At 38.6% G+C, this 20,683-nt stretch overlaps 1 protein-coding gene across 5 annotated transcripts; it reads right to left on the bottom strand.

Moving 5' to 3' along the window:
- Window positions 1-5,801: 5,801 nt before the first annotated feature.
- On the bottom strand, window positions 5,802-17,116 carry LOC120798680. Of its 5 annotated transcripts, none has more exons than XM_040143197.1 (5): window positions 16,641-17,082; window positions 10,170-11,510; window positions 6,474-9,782; window positions 6,269-6,325; window positions 5,802-6,107 (listed from the first exon to the last, which is right to left on the bottom strand). In XM_040143197.1, the coding sequence occupies exons 2-5, from the start codon at window positions 11,461-11,463 to the stop codon at window positions 6,070-6,072; spliced, it is 4,698 nt and encodes a 1,565-aa protein (XP_039999131.1). In that variant the 5' UTR covers window positions 11,464-11,510; window positions 16,641-17,082; the 3' UTR covers window positions 5,802-6,069. The 5 variants fall into 5 exon arrangements, with proteins under 5 accessions (XP_039999131.1, XP_039999140.1, XP_039999121.1 ...); XM_040143206.1 differs by having other exon boundaries at window positions 10,209-11,510; XM_040143187.1 differs by having other exon boundaries at window positions 6,474-11,510; window positions 16,641-16,733; window positions 16,987-17,061.
- Between the last annotated feature and the right edge of the window lie 3,567 nt (window positions 17,117-20,683).

The following is a 20,683-nucleotide window of genomic DNA, read 5'->3' as shown; positions in this document are numbered from 1 at the left end:
CGGGATAAATCATTACTGGGATAAGGATAATACTGTATGTGCAGGTATGTCCTCAACTGGAGTCATGTGTAAGTGAGTTGGTAGGTTTAACAAAAGAAAGACTCTATGATTAACAATGAGGCTACCCTGAAATTAAAGTAATGTCACTGATGTCATGGGGCAGCAAATCCAGGCATTTTGATATAGACAGCCTATCAGGTATAAATCCAAATGTTTGCTCCTGGAATGACAGCTGTGCTCTATTAAAACACTGAAGGCTTTGAGAGTGAGTGACCCGCTGAGCGACAACATATATATAAAAAAAACCCAGTTAGTTTCAATTTCAGGTATATTACGCCAGCAGTGAATGAAGCAGCACTTGGTTTGCATCTGTTTCAGGGATATTTAGCAGGTGAACACATATCTACAGTGTTGCTGTTAGCAGTGTCCAGACCTTCCTGCTAGAAAAGATTTACAATGAAAACTTCCGTCTTGGTGTAGGCCTAAGGTGTGCACTAAAAGTTGTATAATTTAACAAAAAAAAAAAAAAAGCATTAAAAATAATATTGTATTATAAAAGGTGGCCAGGAAAGCAATGTATGAAAGTCTCATATTAATAACAGCTGAGCTGAGCTGCTCCTCAGTACAAAAATGACAGAGACTTTCTGTAATGTGGAGGCATCAAGACAACATGTTAGAATCATACAGAGACACAAATAATCAGGATTTGTTCTGTATCTTATCCTGAATATGGTTAAAAGCAGGATAATACATAACAGGGACTATTTGAATGTAAAAATACTCATTGACAGATGATGTTGATGACATGATACAGAACAGAAGTTGAATAAAGTTAAATAAAGTATTATGAGACTATTAGAATGAATGAAAGTATTTTGATGAAAAAAAAAATCTGATCCCTCCCCAAGGGGAACCAGCAGACAGCTTGCCTAGGGCACCAAAGCATCCAGAGACGGTCCTGCAAATTATACAGGGATTTATCAAAAATTTTTCTGTCATTAACTTCTGTCATTGTCCTTTCACTCAATGCAGCCAAACATCCCTTCTTCTCTGCTGTTTGTATTATTTTGCTGTGTGGTGATAAAACACAAATATAAACAATATATATTTCCTGAAAGAGAGGGCAGTACCATCCTCTCTCAAACCAACTAGAAATTGGACTGCCTGCATATTACAAAATCTGGAAAACTAATAATGATTTCATTTAATTTTGTATTTATAAACCAGCATAGGTGTTTAGAACATCAATGGCAATGGATATGTTTCAGACGAAGATATTTTTATTGTGGCTTCTTGGTGTAGCCTACTTTCTGTGGCTAGTGTATAGGTGTGTAATTTTAAAAAATATGTAGGCTAACACTAAATTGTTACAAGTTTGTCTTTTCACACATTTTAATCATAAACAAAATAGGTCCTGTCCTCTGAGATATTAATTCAGTCATGAAAATGTACTAAACTGGCCAGGTTCAACAAAGGAGAAAAACACAGAATTCTACAATGTCTTACAGTCATATTATTACAGGAACATAGCCACACTGCCCAGTTAATCCTAATATCTTCCTCAAAGAATTCATTTATTCCATCTTTAATTCTTTTATACTTAAAACCCATTTTTGAAAAAAACAAAAAAAAACTGAAAGACTGACTGGAAGTATGCATAGTGTAATATTCTGTCCAACTATAAAAAAAGAACAAAAAAAACTTTTGAGACTACAAGTGACTTTGTTATGCAGGTCAAGGACACAGTGATAGAGTTTGTGCCATCTTTTTTCAGATTTGAGGAAACTTCATTGAGTATTTTGCCTAATAATTCAACAGTTTAGTAGGTAGCTCCACACATGATTCTTATTGTGCTGATAAATTAACATTCCACTTAAAACTGTACATAATGTATTGGCATTTACTATGAACAGAGCAACAGTGCAGTCCTGGGAAATGCAGCTGAATTACCCTAAAAAGATTATAGACTAATGACCTGCAGTCAAATGAACAAAACTCAGGTTGTGTGTTAGCCTCACCCGCCCTGCTGAAATGCTCACCACCACCTACCAGCTTTAGGTTACCCATGATCTTTGACCTTGCCAGGGGCATGAAGAGAATATTGACTTTCCCGAGATATGTATTGCATGGCACCACTCATAAGTGACCACTGACAAGTTTATCATAAACCTATATTTTAGTGTGTAAGTTTGGGCTTATTTGTTTTGTGTATCTTCACTTTGGTCTATTTTTTTTTTTTTTTTTTTGAAGATTTATATCCTGTACCAGAAAATTTTAGGAAAATTTCAAATAAATAAATAAACAAATAAATTTAAAAAAAGTAAATATATATATATATATATATATATATATATATATATACATATGTATATATATATATATATATACTAACAGCTGATTAAAGGATAGGGAACAGTTGAGAAGGTGCCTGGGGAAGAGTCAGTTGGCTGATAGGTGGGAAGGCTGGGTTTACTGCAGAGCATGGCAATGGCAGCTCCTGAAATGACAGGAGAGTTAGGAAATAGACAAGGCATCTTGAGATCAGCTTAAGCATTTCTATTGGGTTAAGGTCTGGGCTCTGACTGGGGCCTGACTTGGTAATTTTGAGGTACTAGTTCAGGGATGGTTTTTCATGGTGTTTGGTAAATTTTAAGGAGTTTTTACCCTTCAATCCAGATAAAAAAATATCCCATTAATAACCACTTAATACATTAGAAAACCAATGCAGTGCTTGATCTGATCTTTACTGTCTCTTTGCATTATGGTTCTTAAGATGTTTCAGTGCAAAATAGTGTACACTTGCCTGTCAGTCAACCAAACTTTACCAAGATGTGTGTGAATTACATATCAACCTTTAAATAAAGACAGATTAGCTGAAGACTGCAATTATCGGTGTCCAAGTAGATTGGGAGCATTTCCATGCTTATTACTTGTTTAATTGATAATGAAATGTGGATTTGAACCCTCAACCAAAGGACTGAAAGACAAACAGCTTACCAGTGAGCTATTTGGGAAGGCATGTTCCACAGCATGTTTGGACACAAAAAATATTAAAGGCCCATGAAACTTTGCTTTTGTATTTTTTTTTTTACAATTTCATGCAAATTAGAGATTGGAGATTTGGCAGTGGTGGTGTGATGTCTTTCATGACATCACAAACCTATGTACCAATTTTCATGTTGATTGGACGTTCACAGTGGAAATTACAAGATGCTGAATTTGATTGGCTGCTAGCCACCACATTGATTAAGTTATCAAAGCAATATTTTGAGAAAAGTTCGAAAATGTTACTGAGTCACTGCATCAAATTTGAACTTTTTCTGATAATTTATCAATGAAAAACAACTTTTTTGTTATAGGTCCTCCTAGTGGTCTAATTTTATGAAACTTGGGGGAGCGTCCATAGAATGTGTTAAAGACCTGACATGTTGAGTTTCATGAAAATCAGGCAATGCATTGGCAAGATATAAGGCATGTACTGTATTTAGACATTTTGATGGAGATTCATTTGCTACTTTCATCAAAACCGATTGATGTATTGAAATTTCTAAAAAATTAAGGTCAGCAAAATCTGTAGATGATCTTGGTCAAGTTTTGAAATCACTGGACCAGCAGATGCTAAGGAGATGTCGAAAGAAGGTTTTTCAGAAAATTGAGATAAAGTTGCAAAATTTGACATTTGTATAGCAGAGGACCGGTGGAAGAAAGATGCAGATGACTTCAACTTGATATGAAGAAAAAATTTCTACTCTAGGCCACACTGTTCCTGAGATATGAGCCAAAACGCAAATTTGATTATTACAGCCCCACCTATCATCATGCTTTGGGGCCATAGCAGTGGGGGGGATTTGGGACCATGTCACAAATTTTCTTGTTTGTAGGTGTCCCCACAGAAGATGACTTACTTACTACACCACCTGGGAAACATGGTTTTCCATACACATTCTCACAAGTTGAGGCAATGACATCACGTGTAAAACTAGGTTATTTTTGCCCATTTTAACTAAAAAGCTTACAACAGTCAAAATATTGGTGATAAAAATCTACATATAATTCTACGGGGGTCAGGTGCATCATCAAATTCTTTGGTGCAGTCTGATCAAATATTTGGTGAAACAGAAAATGCTGTGCATGCAGTACTAATTACAGTCAGACACTGATTGTCACTGTGGACTCATCGACTTATTTCAAACTTGATATATCCAAAAGAACGTCTTCCAATTTTAGGTAGTTGTCATATTTTAATACATACTTCAATAAGTAAACTTAGTGAAATGGCCTTTAACATATGTGTGCAAATTTCAGGCTGGTATCTCAATGCATTCATGAGTTTTTGCAAATTTTTTAAAATGACTTATTTTGATGAAAACGGATGGGCTTGTAAAATTGAAAGAGTGACAAATCGATATTCTTTGGATAAGTTTTTGTCAGCATTGTCTGTAGATCATGTATTCCAAATTGCGTGACAATCAGAGAAATAGCTTCCGATTAGTTTTGCTTTCACTTTTGATTTTTTTTGAAAAGGGTAATAAAATATGGTATTGTTAAAGCAGACCAAATGAATTCAGAGATTAACGTGTGATAGGAAAATTCGAAAACAAACTCAGGAACACCGTCTGAAATTCATAAGAGTAGGTTGTTTATTCTTGCGGCAAGGGAACAAGTTATACACAGAGAGCCTGCAGTGCAAATGTTCAAAAAACAGAGTTCACATGAGACTTTTACAATGCCAGATGGGCATAGGCTTGATATATGTCATTCTCGCTGACATATATCACAAACGTGGTGAAGATAGTTCTTTGCTTATCATACAGGAATAGACAAGTGAGATGGACTTGAGGAGAGGAACAAGAGTGCCCTGTTCTTCTCTGGTATTCACATCCTCCCCTGGGCGCAGCCTCTGCCTTCATGAGATAGTTTCACAGACCCTCACACAAGTAATAATATAAGGTCAATACGAGGTGATTACACAGTCATGAGCATAAAAGGCATGAATTTTTCCAACATGATGCAAGAATTTTGACTCTAGGCCAAGATGTGAGAGATAATTGCAAAAAAGTAAAATTTGACTATTAAAGCACCTTCAGTTTAATTTTGGTGTTTCCTGGCCTTATGGTTTTTGCTGCCCAATCATTTTGTGGAGAATGATAAGAATAATCAGAATAAACACAATAGGGTTCAAGCAGGGGTTCTCTGCTGCTGCTGCTTGGACCCATAATTACTATACTTACATTTATTTCATCATATATAGATGTCATGATGCTAGATGGCCAACCACAAAAGACTGATGGATTGTACAAATATTTACAGGTGATGTGTCAGGGTTCCACTGATAAGACACCAGTTTCTGCTATCACAGCTGTTTAAATGTTTGACACCATTTCAGTACTATGGAGCCTCAATTTTACAGCTGCTAATTTAACATGTAACCACAATGAAAGCAGCAGTATAAATGCTGCCACTTCTATTCCTAATCAGATGAGAGAATGTGACAGATCACAATATACTGTGTGGTTGAATACAAGCAATGGTGTGTCATTCAAAATGGAGATAAACTTTAAGTGCAATCTACACAGCAATGTCTCCCTCTAGTGGTGAAAGAGAAACACACATGAGCCAAACAAATTGAGCCATTGAAGCTTTATGTAATTAACATTTTAATAAGTAATATATTAGTGCCCTTGGGAAAAAATGTAATGTTTTCAGTACAAAAACAATGTCAACTTAAGAGGAGGAAAGAATGAGATTGTATGTATGTATGTATGTATGTATGTATGTATGTATGTATGTATGTATACATACTAATTATATATATATAAATATATATATACATACAACCCACACATGCACCCATAGACACACAAACGCACACACATATATACACAGTTAAAATACAGATTACAGAGTATTCAGTTTAGTAATATACGTATAACAAAGGCTGTCACTGTATTATACAGAAATATTTTGGAAAAATCAAAGACAGAATCAGTTATAACAACAGTAATCAACAACCTGTCCTTTGGAACATCAGTCCTAGACACCGGCACTTTTTTCTGACCGATGGGGTTTTCAAGTGGATGTATACTTCTGCCTCTCTCTGACAGAACCTGTTAGGAGAAACAGCAGAGAACAGGAGAGAAAAAAAAAAGACTTCATCTGTATCTCAAAAAACTGAAAATCTATTGAAATTGCACAGTGCATTGGGTAGCTGTAAAGGAATTTTTCTTATGCATGGAGCAAACCATGTTAAGGAAAAGCTAAATATTACCTTTTATTGGCCCTGCCACTGGTTGCTTCCACTTGTAACCCTCACCCACGGAGTATGCTACGGTAAGAATGAAGGTTAGGAAAATTAAAAAATAAGTTCTGATTTGACTATCATAAATTTATTGAGGACCATGAAAAAATTAAAAAAACAAAAAAACAAAAAACAAAAAAAGAAACAAAAAAAAAAACAAAAAAACCAAACACACTTTGTTCCTTTAGGGCGGTTCCATTTATATCCTTTGTCCACTGTATGGCTTCATTCTTGGTCCGCTTCATCAGGGGAGTTTCAAACTCCTGAGAGTTGTGCCTCTGTCTGCGTGCCCTGTCATAGCAACTAGACCCTGGCCTCCCTTCTCTCCATGACTTGTAATCCATAGTTCTCAATGCCTCCTCTATCCCCATGCTAGTTTTTCTGTATCTCCTGGTTGGGACAAAGCTCTTCTGCCAGTCATTGGTCACTTGTTCCCTTGCTGATGATTGCATGGTTGCATAGAATGATGGCCCTTTTGTAGGAGTGTAAGGATGATCTAATGTTGAGGGGTTGCTATAAGAGTGAGAACGCCTTACTTCGAGTGAAGACAAATTTTGTCGTGGAACAGATGTGCTCTGCACAGAAAGACTAGAGAAGGTGGTGGTTTCTCCAGACTGAGAAAAACCTCTTGAGGAGTCTGAGCTTTGTCTGGCTTCAGAAAGTTGTCCTTTTGTGGAAGTAAAGGCACTGACGGAGGAGGATGGGCCTTCTTGACTGGGTAACGAACGTTGTCTTGAAACCAGTCTGGGATCTGTTACATTGGCTTGTACCTTATTCTTTGTTGCACAGTGCCTATCATTTGAAGGTTTTGGTTTGTATGCAAATCTTCCTTGTTTATTTCTGTACAAATGCTGAGTATTATTTTCACAGGAGTCTGTGTTTTTAGATTTTAGATTCGATTCTTTTAAAAGTTTCAAGTCATCCTTGGGTTGAGACGACCTCTCACCAAAAAGGTGACGAACCACAGGATCAGAACTTAAAGTGGAGTCTGTGTCCTTGCCCACAGATTGGGGCAGCTTCTCTGGTGAGTCTTCAGCTGATAGTATGGGTTTTTGAGTCTTTTCGTTGGCAGCTCCACAAAGACTGTTCCCAGTTTCACTTGAAAGTCTGTTTTGTATATCAAATAAAGCATTGCCACTGTCTTTTGAAACTGATGAGAATGTTCTCTCCGTCATTACCTTCTTTTTGCTAAACTGACTGTCTTTTTTAACCCCTTTGTCAGAATCATGGAAAACTATTCTTCTTTTTGAGGTTATTTGTCTGTCTGTCTTGTGATTAACATATTTAGAGCCTTTAGCTTCAAACAGCTGTCCACTCTTTTTTATACTGAGTGACAGGTCAGAGCATGCATCCTGAAACACTTCTTTAAACTGTGTGTCATGATGTTTAGACTGACGCTGTGGTGCTGTCAAGTCTGCAGATGGAAGTCTGTTTATTTGGAACTTTTCCTTAACAGGTCCATACTGACTGTCCACAGTTTCAGGTGAATGTCCTCTTTGTTGACAGCATGGGGCATCTGCACTGCCCACTGAGCCTGAGGAGAATAATCTCTTCCCTTTTGCCTTCTTTTTGCAGTTTTGGTCACTTTCATCCTCCGTATCAGAATCAAGGATTATTATATCTTCTTTTTTTGAAACCTTTAAACTGTTGGTCTTGGGTCTGACATACTTTGAGCCAGCTTTGTCTTCAATCAGCTCTCTAAGTTTTTCCATACAGCCCAACTTGTCCGAGCTCCCAGTTTGACCTTTTTGCACATTTGTAGCCTCATGTTCACTCTCTTTTTCAGACACAGAATCATCTGTCTCTAGAGGCAGACATGCTGACCTCTTTTTTAAGAACTGCCCGGACACTGTCAAATAGTTCTGCTCTGTTGCAGATGGGTAATCACAACTGTCTTCAGTGTCACAGCTATCTTCAGGCTCAGAGTAGGACTCTCTCATGTTCTTGGGTGTATCTGGTTCTCCCTCAGAGTCCCTTTCATGTTCAGGTGTGCTCCTGCCTGATGCAACCTCAAAAGTTGCCCCAAATTGTGCAGCTTTTGTTTGTAGAAAGCAACCTAGTGTGTCAAACACCTCTATTTCGGAAGAAGCAGAAGCTGGTACTGGTTGTGAAGCTGGATGTTGTAACTCACAGTGTGTCTGACTTATGTCACCCTGTCTTTTTTTGTCACCGGTTTCACTATCATTTAGCACAACTTCTTCTGGGATGTCCTGGGATTCATAATCTGGTTCAAATTTAAGGTCTGACATGCTTATAGGTATGACTATCCAGTCATCATTCATCTGATCGTCAGTTTCATCTCCATCTTTCAAAACAGAGGAAGGACTACATGAAACAGAGTGGTTTGCTTGCAAACCCAGATGTCTCTCACTGTCACTTTTAGAATATAATAGATTTTCGAAACCATCTTCAGTTTTAACACAACATGGACAATGTTTTGCTATATCCAGCGCTGTCGTATTTGGAACCTGCTTCTTTGGTATCAGTCGTTCATCTGAAATGTTTTCGGTCTTCATCTGGGTCTGACCCTGCAAATTTCCATAGCCTTCATTTTCAGATGATGATTGCCTATTGTTGGGTCCAGGGACTTGTGTAAGTGAAGGCATCGCTACAGTCAAACTCTGAATCTGTGGATTTTCATCTTCACTTCTATCTTCACAGTGGAGATCTTCAAAACTTGGTGGGCAGTTTAATTCCTCATGCTCTGTGATTGGGAGGTTTGTCAACAGCTGTGACAGGTCTTCGTCATCTGAAATGTCCTCATATTGTGGATCTTTCAAAATTTTCACAGAGCGCACGTCCTCACCCTTGCTTTCAGGTAGTAGGGGTGGTTCTTGGACTTTGTTTTCAGAAAGTACAAGCATTGAATCAGTTTGTGAATGCACAGAACCTGCATCCTCCAGCACACCTTCGTGACTTGTTTGGTTCCACAGCCGTTCACTTTGGTGTGTAGGAACTAATATTACGTTATGAATCTGATCATTATGAATTTGATCAATTGATGAATTTAGTTTGGAATGTGCAATTATATCCTGACAGGTAATGTGACAATGTTGATCTTCAGTGTTTCTCTTTTTTTTTGTATTTGTGTCTTGATTTTCATTGAGTGATGGAGGTACAAATGTTTTGTTTCCAGTTACCACTGAACTTGACTTGGTTAGAAAATCATCCAAGAGATCAGTCATACCTTGCACATTGTCCAACGCTACTGCTTCCACTGATTTTGGGCCTGTTTCTCTGTTGTCATTCTCTGTCATGTGGGTGAGAGCCCAAAAAACACCAGGCATTTGGTCAATTTCATCCAAATCCTTGTTGATATTTAACCAAGGAGACTTGTATTCTTCTTGTGATGAGCTGCGGTTCAGCATCAAACCGGGGTGCTTCTCAGTCAGCTTATCCAAAGCCACTGCTGTGAGAACCACTGGACTCTCATCTTCATTCTTTGTGCAAGTGGCAGCAACTTTCGCCATAATTTGTGGATATTCTGTGGATGTAAAGAGATGAAGGTTATCTATATCCCCATTCCAATATTGTTGCAGTATGGCTTTAGAAAAGTTGTCCAAATCTGCAATGGTCTCTGCTTTCTCCAGACTAGCAATCAACTCCTTCAGTGCATTTAATGAATAATGAAGAGTGGTCATGCCATTCCACAAGTACCTATGACACCATTTACTATGGAAACTTTCATCATTGTGACTGACAAATGTTTTACCTTCACAGTAATCTGAATGAACAAGTCTGCTATTACCCTTTGTAGTCATAATTAAATCCAAGTGTATTTTTACTGGCAAATCAAAATATACAGATGGACTATTCTCAGATTCAATTCTATAAGCATGTTTTGAGCTTTCTATAACAGAGACTAATGTACCTGTTGAATGTTTCTCTGATGCAATTGTAGTACAATCACCTGTCTCTTTAGACTTGGGAGTTAACTCAGCATTTGCTTTGCTGTCCTTTGAATAGCCCTCTTGAAGTACCTGTCCAGCCATGGCAGTGCACTGCTCAGCACAGCTGACACTTTGTCTCCTTACATATTCTTTGTCAGAGGCAGATGTTGGGGCTAGACGGGCAACACTGTTGGACTTCGGCAAGTTACAGTCAGACTGTAGAGTGGAGTTCCTGTCATCATTGCAAAAACCCCAGTCCTTATTGGAGTATGCGTGTCCATGTTTTCCTTTTTTCTGAGTTAAAACTGTTCTAAAATATTCACACCGTTTTGCAATAAAGTCCTGTATTTGGTCATCTGTAGATGGTTCAGTTTCTCCAACTGGTGAGCCTTTGTCTGTGCACGGCTGACCACAAAGAGAGGGAGTTGGGGGGTTGGAGGTGGAATGAGTTTCTCTTGAATTATTTTGTTTCCTAGTCTGTCCACAGTTCAGAGCATCTAGTGAACTTTTCATGTGCTGACTCTTACAGTGCCTGCTGGCACTATTTTCCTCTGACATAGAAGATGGGGTCGTAAAAAAAAATTTGAAATCTGAATAATTTCCTTTCAGTAAGGCATGTAGTAGTGGGCAAGATGTCTGCTGTTTGTTCTCAGGCAGAGAAGAAGACTGATCCTGTAAAGGAGATGTCTGTGCTGTTACTCCAAGGGTGCCTGCCTTAAGTGCTACGGGACTGGTACTACCTGAAAAGCCACTATTTAAATGTCTTTGCTGCAGCCCACTATAGCTCAAATTGGACCCTTTCTGGAAAAGTCTACTAAAATTTTGAGTTGAAAATTCCCTTTGTTGTCCCCTATTATAAGCAGATGTCTCAAAATAACTGTTGCATTGTGCAGTGACATGCGGCAATAAATAAAAGTCAGAATTAGCTTTTCTGCTTAGTTGGTGGCAACTGTTCAGAGGAGTAAATGCACTATCCTGGGGTTTTGGGGGCTGGAATCCAGTACTTGCTATCCTTGCCTGTGACTTCTGTTGGTGGAGTCCCTGGAAATTCTGTCGTGATTGTACATTGTCTTGCTGCCTCTGAGCTGGACCATAAACCACCCTGAGCTCCTCAGGATATTGAGTGGCTACCATGTTGATTTGTATTCCACTTGCAGGGTGAACCACTGGTAGAGGTCTAACATTGTCCTGATGTGATGTAAGAGAATCCACATTACTCTGGTGCTGGAATGCGGGGTCCGCTCCTCCTTGGCTCTGTGGACTTCCAGATTGCATTGCATGGAGAGCAATCTTTCAAGCGATGACTTCAGTGTTTCTCAGGTCTACAAAAAAAATAAAATAAATAAAAAAATAAAAATTAGAACATCGAGAAGAAAATCATGCTGCCCTTCACCACTTGATCTCACGGGTCCATGTTCAGAACAAATGGCTGGTTCTAATTCAATATGACATACACAGATTACCCGCAACATTAAAACCAGTTACCAGGTTTAATGTTGAATGGTTTATATTATATACACACACACACACACACACACACACACACACACACACACACACACACACACACACTATACATTCATTCCCACACGAATGCGGAGGTGTCACCGAGAGAAGTGGCCCATTTTTGAGACCCTTAGGTGGCATAGCTCTCAGTGAGTCTTTCATGCCGGGAGTGTCGAGCCTTGACGAGGCAGTGGGTCCGACCCAAAAGGTGAACAATCCTAGCCCCCAATCATAGACCTTTCTTAGATACACTAGGGAGGTGCCTCACTGCCGGGTCAGCTCGATAGTTAGTCACCCTAGTATAACAGTTCCTTGCATACTCCAGCCTTACAGACACCTAGGAATGCCTTGGGGTCCTAGCATCTATTCTTGACGTAATTAGGGTTAACCTCTAGCCATCATGGGGACAGGGACGGAGACTTATCTTGAAGAGGTTGGGAGGACCAAGCCAGGCTGGTGGATAATAAAAACCTTGAAAGAATCAGTTTTTTCTCTGAAAGAGACTTTCAGAACTTTGAATAAAAGGAATTAAAGAGCTGTCTCTGAGTGGTACAGAGTTACTAACAACTATTATGAAAAGAAATTAAAAAAAAAAAAAAAAAAAAAAAAAGAGCCCAGAGTTTCTGTTTGACTTAAATACTGAGGAACTAACCCTCCCCGTGTGCGTCAGCAACACATCCTGTTAGTCATAGTAATGCACTTATGTGGTAAGAGACTACACGTTCTGCTATAAAAGGAAGGAGCACAGTATGCACAACTATTGCATTCTTCACTATGGTAATGAGCTGCAAAGGCAACTAGTGAAAAATACCAACTTATGCAACATCTTTTAGCTGTAAAGGCCCTGAGCAAAATGCACTTCTATATAGTAAGCCCTCCATGACTCCCAAGATAATTGTACCGCTGAGGAGCTACAAAAAGCCCTCCACACAAAATGTACATAAAAATTGTAAAAACATACTCAAAATCAATACACTCATCACACCACACCCAAGTCATAGTGATTGTAATAGTTGATAAGTACATTGACTCGAGCACAACAATGGGCATGACTTCAGTACATCAATAAATTAATACATGTACATGAGTATGTATAAAAAACAAAAAAGATAAAATAAAAAAATGTATTTGAAAAACGAAGTAAAACTTGACTCAACTTGGAGTAAGATAAATATGCAAGTAAATCAAAAAGAATATCAAAAGAGAAAAACACAAAGCACATACAAATAAAATAATCCTAACTCCAAAATCAGAGATCGATATGGAATATAAAATTAATAAGTAAGATAAGGGAATGGTTAGGATGGTGGAGAGACCTGAAAGTTCTCACACTTTTCATTTTGCCTCCAACAACCTACATATGCGCGCACACACACACACACACACACACACACACACACACACACACACACACACACACTTTTGAGGCTGGTATAAAACATGCAAAACTGTGGGACTTTATACTAATATCTCAGGGTTTTAAGAACAATTTGTACCTATGCATGGCGATTTGTATAACGTAAGCATTGTTAACTAGAATGGCACTCAGAGAGCATACCTCACGCAAGGTCAAATATTCACAAAAACTTTGGGGGGGAAAAAAAAACAACAAAAAACAAAAGCCTCATCTCGCAATGCTGAGCAACGTGATAAAAAAATTCCTGGATCCGCCCCTTTAACCGGATCCGCACCAAAATTTAGTGGGTTCTTACCTGGCCTGTGTCCCATCCCTCCATCAAGTTTGATGAAAATGGGTGAGTACTTTTTGCGTAATCCTTCTGACAAAAGATTTAAACCAACCAACAGACACAGGTGAAAACATGACCACCTTGGCAGAAATAACGAGTGCAATAAAATATGTGAAAAACAGAAGCTAAAAGGCAAGCAAGTAAACATTAATTTCCAGGGAGATCAAACTGTAGAATGTACTGCTTAGGTTGCATTAATAACAGCTGCAATAGCGAGCTGGTATTATTTTCATCTTGTGAGGCTGTCTGCCTGTGTGTCTTCATGAAAAAAAAAAAATCTGGTCCTGGAGACCTAGTCAACCAGCCAGTCAACCAGCCAGCGTGCGGACAGATTTTGTAAACACCATAGTTTTACAACTGTACAAGATGATGTCATGAAACTTTACAGGTGTGTAGTCGAGATGGAAATGAAGGCCAAGTTCAAAGATGTTTGTACTCAGTACTCATGTAATAATAATAATGTGGGCCCTCCTGGCTTCCAATTCCCCTACTTCTGGTGCCCTAGATGGGTTTTCCCCAGTGGCCACTTGTCAGTTGACTGAATTACTAAAGCGCTTTCTCTCTCTATTATTTTCTTTGGCAAGTAACATGTTTCAGACTGTCTTTTTTGACCTTATCTGTGACAGACGTAATTCCTGGCTGACAGATTTTCTCCCTGGTTTATTTCTGACGCAAAGACGTTGGGAGACACTAAAAACTTGTTTTGATTCATCATGAATGGCTTTTCCTCTGTGGCAGCAGAACATGTTACATGAGCCTTCGCAAACTCCTGCAGGTTAAATTGGACTAACAGAACACTTAAGGCCGATTAACTCTGAAAGACTCACTCCAGAAAATCAGCAATATCATCACACCCATTTCCAGGATCAACACATTCCAGCCGCTGGACTAGGGCTAAGTGGAGTAGATAATACTGCCCATAACCCCCAAACTCATGGCTAGGCACAGAGAAACCTGCAGGTTGTGGCCATTTTTTGGCTTCTACAGTAAAATACGAGAGAACTGTTGCTCATTTTTCAGCAATCATGTAATTTGCCTGCATTTCACAAAAATCACCAAATTGACCAAAATGCTTCCTGACATTACTTTTTCAGATGGTTTGTGTCATTACATTGCATTTATTTGGCAGATACCCCTTGTCCTAAGTAACTTACAACAAATGCATTCCAACTGGAAAGGAACAAGTGCTAAAACCTCAAGAGTTAGAAGAGCAACCGTCTCAAATAAACATCTAAAAGCATGTTTTAGAATTAAATCCCAAGTAAATTTTAAAAGTTAATTACACCACTATGGGGTTAGAACAAATAAGAGCCTTGACAGACATAAACGATGGTCCTCAGGACCATAACTGAGCAACTGATCATCCAAAGGCTGATGAAGGAGGCTAATCGAGGGATGCAATGGTCAGCCCAGAGTGTTGGTCCATGGTTTGGAGGTAGGAAAGAGCAGTTCTTTTCATTGCTCTGTGGGCCTACACCAGAGTCCTGAACTGGATGCCAGAGAACTATCCATTCTGCATGGCTTTGTGGTTCTCTCTATTGTATGTTAAACAGGACAGCTGTCTAGTTTACTGGTAAAGCAACAAAAATCTATCCTGGAAGGCATTCCTGGTGAGTAAAGAATGAAATTAATATAGATGACAGGAAATAGTGCATCTTTTGAGGACTCTTCCAAAAGCATGGTCGTGTATATTGGATCAACTCAAAATAAACTTCAGAGCTCATTTTGGTAATGAGGAAACTTGTCACCCAGTGCAAGGGTGTGCCTCACTGATGTGTTTAATTTTTGGACAAACATTGGAGTTCTATGAATTAGGAATAAGATATATCAAGCTTTGGATGCACATAACACATAATTGTAAGTAAGACACATTTACTGTTGATTCGGGTCTAGGCACTGGATTAGTTGACAAAACATCCTCGTTATCAAAAAAAGCTTGTTAATTTTACTTATGGAAAAAAAGGACACAAAAAACATTGGTTAAATAAATTTGGTTACATTTTCTGAAATAATTTCTCAAATATTGACCTGAAAAACTCAATATTGATCAGGCTATAATTAAAACCATTAAATTTGAATGTAAATTTGTCAGGATCACCAAAAGAGGTTGATAACCTTGCCGCATACAACCACAACTATCTGCACACCTAGATACCACTAGAAGCAAGTGTTAAAAGGTTTCTTTTTTGTAATTTGGTTGAACCAACCCTTAAAAAGGTTTCTATGAGACCAACATGAAATCTTAAGGTCTTCTGAAGAGAGAAGGGGGAGGGGGGGCTAAGCAGTAGCTGTAGTGGAAAGTTAGAAAAGGTCAGTAATTATACTTTGTGTTTACTGCTACTGGGCTGTCTTGCTATAGGCAACATGCCCTCAAAAGACCTCTCCATAGGCAGCACAATGTGACTGATCACAGCCTAACAACAGTAAACCATTGAGCAACCAGCCACCACCACCTTTTGTATGCAAAAGCTTGTGGAACTTACATATTGTTTTTTTTAAGTGAAAAGTAATAAATAAAATCCCTGCGGATAACTGACATTTAAAAAAAAAAAAAAAGCCTTTCTTGACATGCACTTAGTTTCGCTCAGGAGCTTAAAAAAAATTAAAAAAAAAAATACATGGCATATATAACCTTGGTATATTCAGCATTCAGAAAGCATTTAAATGTTTACACAAATAGCCAAGTAATAAAAACCAAACTACAAACCACAGCTAAATTTAGATATTTTCCTAACGGTCTTGAGTACCATACACCATTAATAGCCATGTATGCATGGTGAATGTGGAGTCGCCCAGCTGCAGCTAATTATCGAAAGACGAGGAGAAGCCATGCTAGCTTCTTGAGATAGTTTAGGTCAAGTCGCATAATCTGCTAGTTATCTAATTAGCAGATGCCTCTTTAATGATTCATACCTACTACAACTGCATTACGTTGCAGGGATGAGACAAGGAAATAAAATAGGGAACAGTAATGTTACCTTCATTTCGGGTGAAGTCAGTCCTAAAATGCTGACAATAGTTACACCGGTACTCAAGGAACATGGGGTTTTACAATAGACGAAACCGAAACTATTTTGTCGACTACGTGCCCGCTTTGTGTGTGTTTTACTGTTTGTTGCATTTAAATAAAAATTCATCAAAAAAAAAAAAAAAAAAAAAATGCAAGTGATGTTTCCTCAAACACCCAACATTACTTACCGAATCTCTGCATTTCACGTTAACGTATTTAAGACATTTCTGTACACTCCAAACATTTCCTCAATACCGATGTTAAAGTCCTCTAATATTTTCCTAGGAAGAATTTACAGAGTAAAATTCACTGCGGACGATGGAAAGAAATTCCACAGGAGTGGCTGTTATCCATTAATTTTAGGAGCGGTTATTATCCGTAAACGTCCATGTCCAAATTTACAGAGTAAAATTCACTGCGGACGACTGAAAGAAATTCCACAGGAGTGGCTGTTATCCATTAATTTTAGGAGCGCTTATTATCCGTAAACGTCCATGTGTCCGAAGCAGAAAAGCCGAGGATGAATTTTCTCACCGATAGTCCCATTGAATTCGTAATCCTAATGTGCTGAGTTTCTTCAGATGTGGCTGACTAGAAGTTTCAAAGTGCAGTGAGGAGCGAACAAACTGACCAGACTGTTTATATGACGTTCAGCGTGAGCTCTGATTGGTTTTGTTTTGTTTTTTTTCTTTCTTTGGAAGGGGGGTCTATCATTGCAGTTGGCGCAGAGGGCCAAACACCAATGAGCTGGGTAAGTTTAGCACCGCCAAACTTAATTCACATGTTATATTCATATATTATATTGTATGTTAAAGTACATTGTCCACACCCTGTCACTATATGTTATGAGGAACTTGAAGCAGAGTGGGATGGGACTGCTGACCAAATGGTTTGACAGATAGACTTAACCGATGTAACAGCCCCTCCCAAGTGTGTATAAGAGTGTGTCACACGTCTGTGCTTTTCGCTGAATGTTACAGAGACCATACTCTCTGATATGCGTGAAACCTATTTGCAAATGACTTCAATAAATGACCGCAAAGAATAATTCTGTCGTTATTCTCTTACGGTAAATATAAAGCATTTCCATCACACTGACTTAACGGGATGCATGCTGGATTTAAAACAATGCAAGCTGGTTAGAACTAGGACTTTTTGAGCTGTAATCTAAATGATATGACGGTACTTTGATGAAAAACATCACTGCTGGTGTTGATACTGATATTTCGTTCCAAAGTTAAATGGCTCAACACGCGATCTGTTGTATTAAATCATCCTGAACTTGTCAAGGCAAATGCTGACATAGACTCAACCGCTTGGAACTTCTTTACGTCATGAAATGTATGTGTATAAAAAGAAAGAATGTCAAGGCCCTTTAATTAGTCGTGGGAAGCTCACCTCCCCCAGCACTTGTCCTTGAGTGGGAATTGTGAGTTTACACAGCATAACCACAACCGGACTGCATTGTTTCCCTTCAAACCCTGATATGGCTCGGCAGAGGTTGCAGATGGCAGCAGATCCCTTGATAGCAACACACTGATTTGTACATTTGCAATCTTCATTTTTCACGAGAGTGCTATTCTAACTACAGCTCTGAGAGCTCTGGCTTTGGGCATTACTGGGGCTGGAACCAACAGCTCGAATTGTACAGCTTTGGACCAACATGGTCTTCCACACACAATGTCTGCATAACTGAGCAACTCCTGCTCATGCATGCATGCTGGACTTAAAACAGTGCATGCTGGTTAAAAATTTTGCTGGCGCTGTAGAACACCAATATGTCAGGTGATATTAAAGCCTTGTGGGAGCAAGGCGGCTGCCATTTTCTGAGTCAGGCGCTGCAGTTGCTCTCCTCCGGCTGTACCAGATGGGAACCTTCTCTGCTTTGACAGAATTTTGCCTTAATTGGCTTAAGACTTCACTGAAATGCATGAAATTAATTAAGACTTCAGATCCATTACTTGTTGTTGTTGGAAATAAAGAAGAAAAAAATAAGAAGTTTCACAGTCATAAAACTGTTACGACGCTTCCGGGATGTGGTACTAGGAAGAAACTCAATGAGAGAAGTCTGCAAGGCTTGATGCGGATTGTGGAAAAAACAGCACGTAAGACATCTGAAGAGTTTCAGGCTGACCTGGAGCAAACTGGAATGGTGGTTTCAGCCTGTACCATACACTGCCCCCAAACCAAGTAGGGCTCCATGGGCAAAGGCCAATGTGGACATGACGACTATTGACAGAAAGGGACAAAAAGGCAAGGGACAAAAAGGCAAGACTAATGTTAGCTAAAAATATTATAGATAAGCCACAGTCTTTCTGGGATAATGTTCTATGGACAGATGAAACCATTCTAGAGCTCTCTGGGAATGCAGTGCATCAGTTTGTTTATAGGCAACGAAATGAAGCCCATGAGGAAAAGAACACCCCAACTACAGTTAAACATGGTGGAGGCTGTATCATGCTGTGGGGCTGTTTTGCTGCCTCTGGTACTGGAGGCATTGAATGCATCAAAGGAATGATGAAATCAGAAGATTACCAAGGCATTTTAGAGTGACATATGTGGTCAGAAAATCTGATTTGAGGTGAAGGTCTAGTGTCTTTCAGCATGACAAAGACCCAAAGCACAAATCCAGCAGCACAAAGGAATGGTTGAAAAGGAAAAGATAGACTGTTTTAAACTGGTTTATTTTAGTGTCTTAGTAAGGTGTTGGGCCACCACGAGCTACCAGAACAGCTTCAATGCATCTTGGCATAAATTTTACTAATCTCTGGAACTCTGATGGTGGGATGGAGCACCATTTTTCCAAAAGATATTCCCTCATTTGGTGTTTTGTTGGTGGTGGAGAGTGCTGTTTAACACGTTGGTCCAAAATCTCCCATAGGTGTACAGTTGCATTGAGATCTGGTGATTGAAGGCCATGAGTCATTTTCATACTTATCAAACCATTCAGTGACTCCTCTTGCCCTATGGACGGGGGCATTTTCTATCCTCTTTTTCCACTCATTTTTCAGGGTTTTCCTTTGGTTTGTCATCCATCTCTGTTGGTGTAAGTTTTACTTTTTTTCATAGGAATGTAACTATTTATTCATTATTTGGTCACCCTGACAGACTTGTCGAATCTTGCATCTACTTTTAGATTTTAAATTCACACATGCACATAAGTGTAGTTCATGCAATGAAAGATATTCTGAAGATATCTGCTTTGTCACAAATATATTCTCTTAAAAGTTGTGCGCAGTCCGCTCAAGATATCAGTTAGCATATTGGGGAACATGCTTTCATCGTTTTGGTTTGTAGATCCTGAAGAAAAAGTAAATATTAACAAATAATACATCTATATTTTGAAGAAAGCAATACAGTGATGCAATTTATCTTACAGTTGCAGCACTCTGCGCAATGCAGATTTCAACCTTTACTTGACATATCGTATATTTTGCAGGTCATAAAGCCTAAACTTAAGATGATTTGTCTTCTTGATTCCTCCAAGCCTAGGGGTTATGGAGATTGGCATTATTTATCCATGTTCAGGTTTAAATCTAATATTGATGGACTGCTCATTGTTCTGTAATACAGATCAATGTTTCAGAAAATAATTGAGTTTTTTGTTTTTTGCATGGCATAATATATTATGTTTAGGGACTGTTCAATGTTCCTACTACAGTTAAGTATGTGTGTATTTAAACCCTGAAAATTGTACTCTTCAAAATGAACCACAGAAGAGCAACTGAAAGTTCACTGTTTAAAGTTTTGCCCACAAATGTCATGGCACATCATTTGTGGTCTTTAATGTTCCATTTCAGCATGCTATCCTTTTGTCTTCTGTAGCATAATTGCAGCATGGCTAGTGCCAGGATCCAGAGCACTTGTTTGTGTTTATATGCCTTGTGAAATGTACTATGTATTTAAATATTATAAATGAAATATAATTTAATTTAATATATTTAAATATTGAATTTTTAATAGCTTCCTGAATTTTTATCAATGTTCCAGCACAAGTAGGCAGTGCTGACTATAGTGTGTTAATCCTAATGGTGAGTTGTAAATGAGTAAGTTATGGGATTGTACACCTTTGTGGAAACTCTGTCATAAAGTGTCATAAAATTCACAAAGAGCAGGTGTCTTTCAGAGCATTTATAGCAGTCTCTTACATATGCATATGGCTCAGACTGCATATACAGAGACAAAATGAATTCAGTGTCTGCTAACACAGAGAGACCCCAAGGAGACTTAA

The sequence above is a fragment of the Xiphias gladius genome, chromosome 2, assembly GCF_016859285.1.
Source record: "Xiphias gladius isolate SHS-SW01 ecotype Sanya breed wild chromosome 2, ASM1685928v1, whole genome shotgun sequence".
Taxonomy (NCBI): Eukaryota; Metazoa; Chordata; class Actinopteri; order Istiophoriformes; family Xiphiidae; genus Xiphias; species Xiphias gladius.
The sequence above is the reverse complement of the archived record's forward strand: the minus strand, read 5'-3'. Positions and strand labels throughout refer to the sequence as shown.